The sequence below is a fragment of the Drosophila teissieri genome, unplaced genomic scaffold (genome assembly GCF_016746235.2).
Source record: "Drosophila teissieri strain GT53w unplaced genomic scaffold, Prin_Dtei_1.1 Segkk7_quiver_pilon_scaf, whole genome shotgun sequence".
NCBI classification, from domain to species: Eukaryota; Metazoa; Arthropoda; class Insecta; order Diptera; family Drosophilidae; genus Drosophila; species Drosophila teissieri.
The window spans coordinates 1,004,666-1,014,332 of NW_025225038.1; the positions used below are offsets into that span (position 1 = coordinate 1,004,666).

Consider the following 9,667-nt stretch of genomic DNA (forward strand, 5'->3'; position numbering starts at 1 on the left):
TTACATTTGGGGTTTTGTTGTTTCCGTTTTTCCTTTTAAATTTTATGAATTCTTTTGGCGTGTGGAGAGAATACTGCTCCACCCGACCTTTAACCTTTTTGTTTGCAACTCAAACCGATTACCCAGCTCTTTCTTAAAAGCTTGTAATATTTTTCCTTTTTCCTCCGTTTTTATTTATTTTTTTTTTTAATTAAATTTTTTTTTTTTAATTATTAAAATATTTATTTATTTATATATTTCGTGTTCTGTTTCTTTTCTTTTTTTTCAAAATATGCTTTGGCTTGTACCACTACTCGGCTCCTCTCTCAGAGCTTATAATGCGTACTCGGCTATTGCAACTCTTTGGTTGCTAGAGAAATTTCTCTCCAGCTCACCTTTCAAGCTTGTAAAGAGTATTACTCTTATTGGTTATTTTTCTTATATCCTGGTTGCTAGAGAGTGCCTCTCTAACTCACTTTCTCTTAAGCTTGCGAAGATTAATCTCTTCACTCAGCCTATCTGTCGGAGTGCATGTGTGTTGGATGAGAGTGAGCGAAGAATTGTGCATTTACTCATTCCGCTTTGTGCTTAACGTCATTTTATGTTGGCCACGTGCAATCTGCACTCACGCAGCTTATTCCTTCTCTCCTCTTTTCCACATTTTTATGTATGTATATGCCGGTAGGCCCGTTCCATCACACACACACTCACGCACAGCCTATATCACGCCACTCGTTTACCGTAATTTCACGCCTTTTTCCTAATTCATCAAATTTACCAAAGTTTTAGTTATTATCATTATCATTTACCGATTTTTTTTCACTCGTCGCCAATGTAATCACCCGCTTACTAAGAGTAACACGCGTTATGATTTATAGATAATATATATATATATATTCAGTTCGTTTATTCCGATCTATGGTATTCGCATATCCACGCTGTTTGGCAGTCCGCTCAGGAGTAATCAGGAGTAATCACTCAGACACTAGGCCATCGGTAGCGTCTCTCCCGTCGCTGCTCTCCCGATGCTTGGTTGTTGGCAACGCCGGTCGCCATATCCCTCCTTTATTAACAAGTTTTAGCTTTAATGGCGGCAGGGGTGGCTGGATCCCGAGGCTTCCTTCTGTGGCCTGGAGTACAGCGTTCTCCGGGGTAGGTGTTGATTCCGGTAAGCTGTCATCTGGTTGCGGCGTTGGGCAGGAGGCTGGATACGTTTGGCTAGCTGGAACTTTCTTAAGATGTGAGGCATTTCTTGTTAGTTTTCTACCACCCCCTTCGATCACCACAATATTATTGTGTCGTTCTAAAACCGTAAATTCCGTCTTGTCGAAGTTTGATGTAAGTTTGTTTGGGAACACTACGTTTTTCAAAAACACCTTGTCGCCCACTTCTATATCGACTTCCTTTGCCCCTCTTCTTTTGTCGGCTGCCTGCTTTCCCTTATTTTTTTCAATAATATCTTTATCTCTCTCTCCAGAGTCTAAGGTATTCTCGCAGATATCCCCAATGCCCGGTATTTTGTCACGGATGACTCTGTTGAACATCAGCTTTGTTGGCGCAGACCCTGTTGTTCCATGTGGGGTTACGTTGTACATAAGAACGAATTTTTGGATTTCCTCTTTGTAGTTTTTCCCATTTGCGTATGATATTTTTAAGCGTTTTACAAGGGCTCTGTTCATGTTTTCAACTTCCCCGTTTGCTTGCGGCCAATACGGTGGGGTTCGAACTTGTTTAATGCCGCACGCTTTGCAGTAGTTAGAAAACTCCTCGCTAACATATTGGCGTCCATTATCCGTTCGTAGGTGCTCAGGATATCCCAGTCTACAGAAGATCTCTTTCATTGCCTTTACCAGGGTCATTGAAGATATGGTTTTAAGAAACTTATGCTCCATATATCGTGAGAAATAGTCAATGAAGACTAGAACATATTCATTGTTGGGAAGCGGACCTAGTAAATCCGACGCTACCCAAATCCAAGGGCCAGTGGGAAAAGGATTCCTGTCCATAGGGGGTGGCCTGATGTCTTGTGATACCAGGCAACAATCTCTGCAAGCTTTGACAAACTTTTCTGCCTCTCTGTCTATTTGTGGCCACCATACTTTGGATCGCAGGCGGCGTTTCATTGCTGTCTCGCCGGGATGTCCTTCGTGGGCTAACTCCAGTATTTTTACTATCAGAGATGTTGGCACGACTAGGCGGTTTCCCCTCAAAAGGAGCGAGCCAACCGCTGAAAGCTCATACCGAAACGGGTAGAAGCCCACTGAACTATCGGGCTTCCAGGAGTCGTTCTCCAGGCAACTGATTGCGTCCATAATCTCTTCATCCCTCTTGGAAGACTCTGCTATTTCATGAATTGTCATAGATTCTGGGATAGAGCTCTGTACGACGCGAAGGATACTGTATTCCGTCTTGTGGTCGATTGGTTCTACCGCCGGTAGTTGACAGAGTCGAGACAACGCATCTGATATGTTGTCTCTTTCGGATTTATAGATAACGGTGAACGTATATGCCTGGAGCCGCAGCAGCCACCTTTTAATGCGAGCTGGGGGCTTGGATGTTGGTTTGAAAATGGCTTCCAAGGGCTTGTGATCAGTTACGAGTTCGAAGTGCAGGCCTGCCAGATAGTAGTAGAATTTCTCCACTGCCCAAACCAGCGCTAGGCTCTCTTTTTCAGTTTGGGAGTAGCGTTTCTTCACCTCCGACAGGGCCTTGCTAGCAAAGGTAATTATTAAAGGTTCGTTGTCGACTTTGAATTGCAATAACACAGCCCCAAGGGCAACCGGGCTGGCGTCCGCAATCACCCGTGTTCGATGCCTTGGATTGAAATATGATAATTTGGGTACCTTGGATAGGAGATTCTTTAGGTTGCTGAAAGCATTTTTCTCGGCTTCGCCCCAGGTGAATTTGCTTTCAGTTTTCAGCAGTTTTCTTAGAGGATCTGTGTGACTTGCAAGGTCCGGAATGAACTTCCCGACGTAGGTCACCAAACCGAGGAAGCTCCGCGTTTCTTCTTAGTTCTTTGGGTCTCTGAAAGATCGGATGACGTCAATTTTCTCAGGGTCGGTCTCTATTCCCTTGTCGGATAAAATATGTCCGAGGAATTTTAGTTTGCTTGTCTTCCAGATGCACTTTTCTTTATTCAGTAGGACATTATTTTCCTGGAAGATCTGGCATACTTCTTTTACGGCGCTGTCGATTTCGAGGTCAGTTGCGCCAAAGATGATGATATCATCGATGAAGTTCATGGCGTTAGGTACCGCAGATAGCATCTGCTCGAGAAGGCGTTGAAAAATTTCGGGAGCAGAATTTACTCCAAACATCAAACGCTTATAGCGGAAAAGTCGCCTTGGAGTTAGGAATGTTGTTATTTCCCGGCTCGATTCATCAAGGGCCAGTTGGTGATAGGCGTCCTTGAGGTCTAGGCGTGCGAAGAATTTAGCCTCTTTGAGTCTGGTCATAAAGCAGTCGAAAGTTGGTAATGGGTAGTTTTCCCGTAGGGTTGCTTTGTTTGCCAGTCGCATGTCGACACATAAGCGGATGTCCCCGTTCTCCTTAAGCGCAAGCACGATGGGAGATATCCAAGCACTCGGGCCCGTGACTGGTTCAATTATATCTCGACTCAGGGCTTCGTCCCTGACTTCCCATGACTTTGTCCTCGAGCGCTGCCGGGATTCGTCTCACTGGTTGTTGAACGGGTTTCACATCATAATCTATGGAAAGGCTTACTTCAATGTTTTTCCATTTTGGAAAAGGCTCCATTTCCTCAATACGGTTAATGTTTCTTCCCAGTCGGAGGACTTTTAATTCTATAGCCGTGTCTCGGCCCAGCAAAGATTGTTCTCCATTTTCAATCACGTAAAATGAGGCAATCTCTTCGGTACCAAGCTCAACGGAAATTGGGGCCTCGAAAATATACATTACTCGTAGTAATTTATTAGAGGCATAGGCTCGGAATTGCTTTTCTGTATGAGTTCTTACGTCAAAGACTGTGGCTTTTCTCTTCACTAGCAGAGACCAGTCCGCGTGGCTGATAAGGTTAAACTTGCACCCCGAGTCAATAATCTAAGAAATTTCACGGCCTCCCACTCGGCATCGTATGAACTCCTCTTCATCTTCGCTTGACACTTTAAAGCAATGTGTCTCGCCCTTTTTGAGTTTGGAGCTGGTGGCCTCCTCTTCGACAGAGCGAATATACGTGCGGGGCCTTTTCAGGTTATTCCTTTGGGACTTAAGGGATCGGTCGTTCAAGTTAGTTCGGCACTTCCTGGCAAAGTGTCCAGGCTTCGAGCATTTATTGCAAGTCACATTTCTTGACGGACATGATTTGTCGTTGTGTGTGAGTCCGAATTTTCCACATCTGGGGCACTCCCCACTCTGTTTAAAACCACGATGTGTAATTTTACAGATGGGTTCCGCAATTGGTCTTGATGTCATTTCTTTTGATTCTTTGTTGATCTGCTCCTCAACCTGACATGCTTCGATCACTTCCTCTAGTGAATACTCCTTTCCCAGAAGTCTTTTCTTGAGGTCTAGAGGTGCCCACACATCTATGATTTTATCCTTTAGACATATATTCTCAATCTCCGCTTTTGAGGATCCGAATGCACATCGTTGCATTTGTTGGCGGAGTCGCAGCATGAAATCACCAAAGCTTTCTGTGTCCAACGGTGTCAGGCCTCTGAATAGATGTCTTTCAAACGTTGAGTTTTGCTTCGGTGAGAAGTGTTTATTTAAATGGTCGATGAGGATATTATAGATGTCTTCTTTATTTTCGTCGCTGGGCTCCACCAGCGCACCAGGTAGAGAGTATACTACTGACTGTAGCTGGACTCCTCCCAAAAGCAGTAGCTTACTCCTCTTCCGCTTCTCGGTAACAATACCCTCGGCCTCGAGGTATATTGTAAACGCCCACAACCACTTCTCCCATTCATTTCGGAGGATTGTCTTGTCGATCACCTCGCACAGAAACGGTTTAATGATACTGTCGGTCATTTTCAATACGGGACCTAGAATTGGGGTTTATGACGAAAGACATTATTAGATTTACGACTTGACTTGTAATTAATACCCGGCTCTCTTAGGAGCTTGTAATTATTACCCAGCCTCAGTTCAATAATACCTCCCATTTACATTTGGGGTTTTGTTGTTTCCGTTTTTCCTTTTAAATTTTATGAATTCTTTTGGCGTGTGGAGAGAATACTGCCCCACCCGACCTTTAACCTTTTTGTTTGCAACTCAAACCGATTACCCAGCTCTTTCTTAAAAGCTTGTAATATTTTTCCTTTTTCCTCCGTTTTTATTTATTTTTTTTTTAATTAAATTTTTTTTTTTTAATTATTAAAATATTTATTTATTTATATATTTCGTGTTCTGTTTCTTTTCTTTTTTTTCAAAATATGCTTTGGCTTGTACCACTACTCGGCTCCTCTCTCAGAGCTTATAATGCGTACTCGGCTATTGCAACTCTTTGGTTGCTAGAGAAATTTCTCTCCAGCTCACCTTTCAAGCTTGTAAAGAGTATTACTCTTATTGGTTATTTTTCTTATATCCTGGTTGCTAGAGAGTGCCTCTCTAACTCACTTTCTCTTAAGCTTGCGAAGATTAATCTCTTCACTCAGCCTATCTGTCGGAGTGCATGTGTGTTGGATGAGAGTGAGCGAAGAATTGTGCATTTACTCATTCCGCTTTGTGCTTAACGTCATTTTATGTTGGCCACGTGCAATCTGCACTCACGCAGCTTATTCCTTCTCTCCTCTTTTCCACATTTTTATGTATGTATATGCCGGTAGGCCCGTTCCATCACACACACACTCACGCACAGCCTATATCACGCCACTCGTTTACCGTAATTTCACGCCTTTTTCCTAATTCATCAAATTTACCAAAGTTTTAGTTATTATCATAATCATTTACCGATTTGTTTTCACTCGTCGCCAATGTAATGACCCGCTTACTAAGAGTAACACGCGTTATGATTTATAGATAATATATATATATATATTCAGTTCGTTTATTCCGATCTATGGTATTCGCACATCCACGCTGCTTGGCAGTCCGCTCAGGAGTAATCAGGAGTAATCACTCAGACACTAGGCCATCGGTAGCGTCTCTCCCGTCGCTGCTCTCCCGATGCTTGGTTGTTGGCAACGCCGGTCGCCACAAAGAGAAACCTCAATACTGAATCGAACTTTCTAAAGATGCTACCGAAATCACAGAATGTGATTAGTCGTCGTCTATTGACCAACAAATTTTCATTGTTGGAGTAATCAGCAGAGGATATCGGTTCATCATTTTCCCTGAGTAGCATAAGGAAAACAAATAACTTATGAATTATTAAACATAAATAAAATAATAAATAAACATTTTATGATCAACTAACAAAACAAAAAAATTAATAATAAAATTTTTTCTGAACATTTAAAGAACTTGCAGTTACATGCATCGGCAGGAGAGCCTGAAGGTACTTGCAATCTTTGTTTATAGCATCTGCTGGCAACAGAAAACATAGTTAATACTGAATGGGGCCATAGATTTCATAATCAGTGTATCGTGGCACATCTAGAAAAATATCCAGAGTGTCCTGAGTGCAAAGCCCGTGGTGCAATACAGGACTTGCATTACTCAGCACAACTAGAGCCTCAAGCAAGAACTATTAAAGGTGGTATTCCAAAAGTATATAAGACACGAAGTAAAAGAAAACCCTAAACAATCAAGAATATGAGAAGATAGAGGCAGCTGACTTAAATGAGTCACCAAGCCAAGATACTCAGCCAACAATTAATTCACGATCCACCCAAGTTCGAGAGACTAGGGGTGGTGGAGGTCGAAATAGAAGTATTCGCTATAAGCCACGAACTTCCGATCCGCCTGCATATCATTTTAGAGAAATCGATTATGACAGAATTTTTAGTAGGATCGAAATCTCATACAAGCATACAAGCCTATCAAACAGCTTACATTCTCCTAGTATTGCTCGGCAGCTTCCATCTCCGCGTTTGTCTCACATTAGTGCAGCTTCGGCAGGGCCGAGTGACACGCGCTCGAACACAATGTTGAGTCCAGAGAAAGTAACCCAGATCATTCAGGGTTGGGGATTAAAATATGACGAAACAGTTAATGGCCCTACAGTTCAGGAGTTTTTATACAGAGTAAGAGCATTGACCATAGATAGCCTAAATAGTAACTTTGCTATTGTATGCAAAAACTTACATGTTTTCTTAACAAGTAAAGTAAGAGAATGGTATTGGAGATACCGTAAAGAGATCCCTGCCGTAGTATGGGAAGATATGTGTGCAGCACTAAAAAATCAGTATCAGGACCATAAAGACGATGATGTCCTTATGGAAGAAATTCGTGCACAAAAGCAAAAAGAGGGAGAGCCCTTTGACTCGTTTTATGAGGACATTATGACAATCGTTTCTCTACTAACTATTCCTTTAGACGAGTACAGACTTGTTCAGCAGCTACAAAGAAATTTAATTCCAGAGCTAAGACAAGTATTACTATACATCTCCTTTCATTCGGTAGCTCATCTGCGACAACTGGTCCAGAAACGTGAAATGCTGCTAGATGATGCGGATTTTAAGCAATTCAGCAAGGTCAATATTCCACCGAGGGTCATTATAAGAGCCGTTGCTGCTGTGGAGACCGAAGAGTCCTTACAGTCGGCCTCAGAGACGGAGTCTGTATCTGTAGAGGCTTGCAACTTTTGCAACGACCTAGGGTCTGCTGGAACTGTGATCAGCCAGGATGGTCGCCTTTATGCTTCTATTTCCTTTTTAGGTCTAAAAGAAATTGACTTATTAGACACAGGAGCCAATATAAGGTTTTAGTTGTTTGGGAGCAGACTTGGCTGCCCAAAAGTGGTCATCCTGTCCAAGTTTTAAAAAAATCTCATCACGTGTAAAAACAGCTGATTGAAGCAACCACAAAGTAACTGGTTTTATCAGCACGGATGTAGCTTATAATGGGCTAACAAAACGTCTCAATTTGTATGTTATTCCATCAATAAACAAGCGTGTCATCTTAGGGATAGATTTTTGGAGAATTTTTCAGTTAGCACCAGGTGTAATATCCAGCATCGATACCTCTAATCCAATGGTAGATAGTACTGATACTAATCTAAAAAAATGTCCACTTTTTTTATCTCAAGAAAAGCGATTAGAGAGCGTAATTAATTTATTTCCTAACTATAAAGAACCGGGATTGGGAAAATCATCCCTTTTAAGCCATGATATTGACGTCGGTGACGCTAACCCAATAAAACAGAGTTTTTATCCCGTTTCTCCCGCTGTAGAGAAACTTATCTACGTAGAGGTGGATAGAATGTTGTCAGAAGGCGTCATTGAGCCGAAGAACTCGAAGAGTTCTTAAAGCTCACCGAAGACGCATAAACGAGTGCACTAAAAAAGACGCGTACCCGCTGCCAAATATAGATTTTTTCTCGACTTCTCAAAGCCAATATCATAACCAAATTGGATCTGAAGGATGCATTCTGGCAAATACCCCTCACAGATGAGGCTAAAGCCATTACAGCTTTTACAGTGCCTGGGCTTTATTACCTGCCGGCATTTATTTTGGAAGTATAAATTTGTTTCCATTTTGTCTTTGATTCAGACCGCTATACAAAGACACAAAGGCAAAGTGCAGTTAATTTTCATAACAAAACAACACAAAAGAGCAAAAATAAATTCGGAGCGGAAAAAAATAATCAACCAAAATAAAATCTAATACTTATAAAATTAATGAACGAACACACAATGTTGGAATGCTTGCGTAAAGCGTTAAGCGCGAGTGCAACAAAAACATGAGCACCAATTTTGGGACCACATCATGTTCTCTTTCAATAGAAATCTTTGCCTTGTATCCTCACCGGCAGCGGAGCTATACGGCTTATCCACACTCTTGTAAGAAGTTTAAACTTATTGGATACATGCACTCATAGAAAAAATTTCTGGATTTTAGAAAATCGTTAGGTGCAGGACAACGCGCCATAAAAATGTGGCATTTTTTAATACCGTTTCGATGTTTCTAAATTGTTGGCACCTACCCTAAAATGATATAGATAAGAATACAGAAACAAGGAAATGTATAAATATTAATAAGATCTAATTATCTGTTAAAAGAGCTGTAGAGAGTCAAGATTAGAGACTAAAAGGATGAAGTCTATTATAGTCAGAACATAATACTCTGTGGGGGCAATCCAACTGAAAGTTAGATCAACAATGATTTAAGATTAGGTAAGATTAGTTTCGAGTGAATCTGCTTGGAACAGAGAAGTTTAGCCGATTAACCAAGGCAACTTCACCACGAATAAGCTTACATATAAAGACTGTTACAAGCAATTAACATTAGTCTGGAATAAAAAGGTAACAAAAGGAATGCATTCCAATTTGTGCGTTGTTAAGCAAAAAGTAAGAACTTTTTCGAAACCAATTCAATGCGGTCCGAGTGAACTTCGCATTGTGGATTCCAAACAGGATGGCAAGAAATTTCCTTTTACTGTAGGCACAAGAAAGATAATTTTTTAAGGGGACCCGCTGCAACCTGCCATACAAATAACTTAAAATTAAATTTAAAAGATCAACCGGGAAACCGAATAAATAAATTTTCGTTACCAGAAGTAAATTATTAAGAGAGTCAAATGGGGAACCTCCGAGATGGGTTTTGGCACTGCAGATTGTGTTGC

The 9,667-nt window shown here is 41.4% G+C and overlaps 1 protein-coding gene across 1 annotated transcript; it reads right to left on the reverse strand.

The window, feature by feature from the left end:
* Positions 1–4,041: 4,041 nt before the first annotated feature.
* On the reverse strand, positions 4,042–5,105 carry LOC122625799. The gene is made up of 2 exons (XM_043805850.1): positions 5,078–5,105; positions 4,042–4,985 (listed from the first exon to the last, which is right to left on the reverse strand). The coding sequence occupies exons 1-2, from the start codon at positions 5,103–5,105 to the stop codon at positions 4,042–4,044; spliced, it is 972 nt and encodes a 323-aa protein (XP_043661785.1).
* Positions 5,106–9,667: the final 4,562 nt, after the last annotated feature.

Coding starts and splice junctions, on each gene's coding strand:
- LOC122625799 (XM_043805850.1), bottom strand. CDS start 5,105: ATGGGAGGTATTATTGAACTGAGGCTGG. Junction 4,986..5,077: donor TATTATTGAACTGAGGCTGG/GTAATAATTACA, acceptor CCCCAATTCTAG/GTCCCGTATTGAAAATGACC.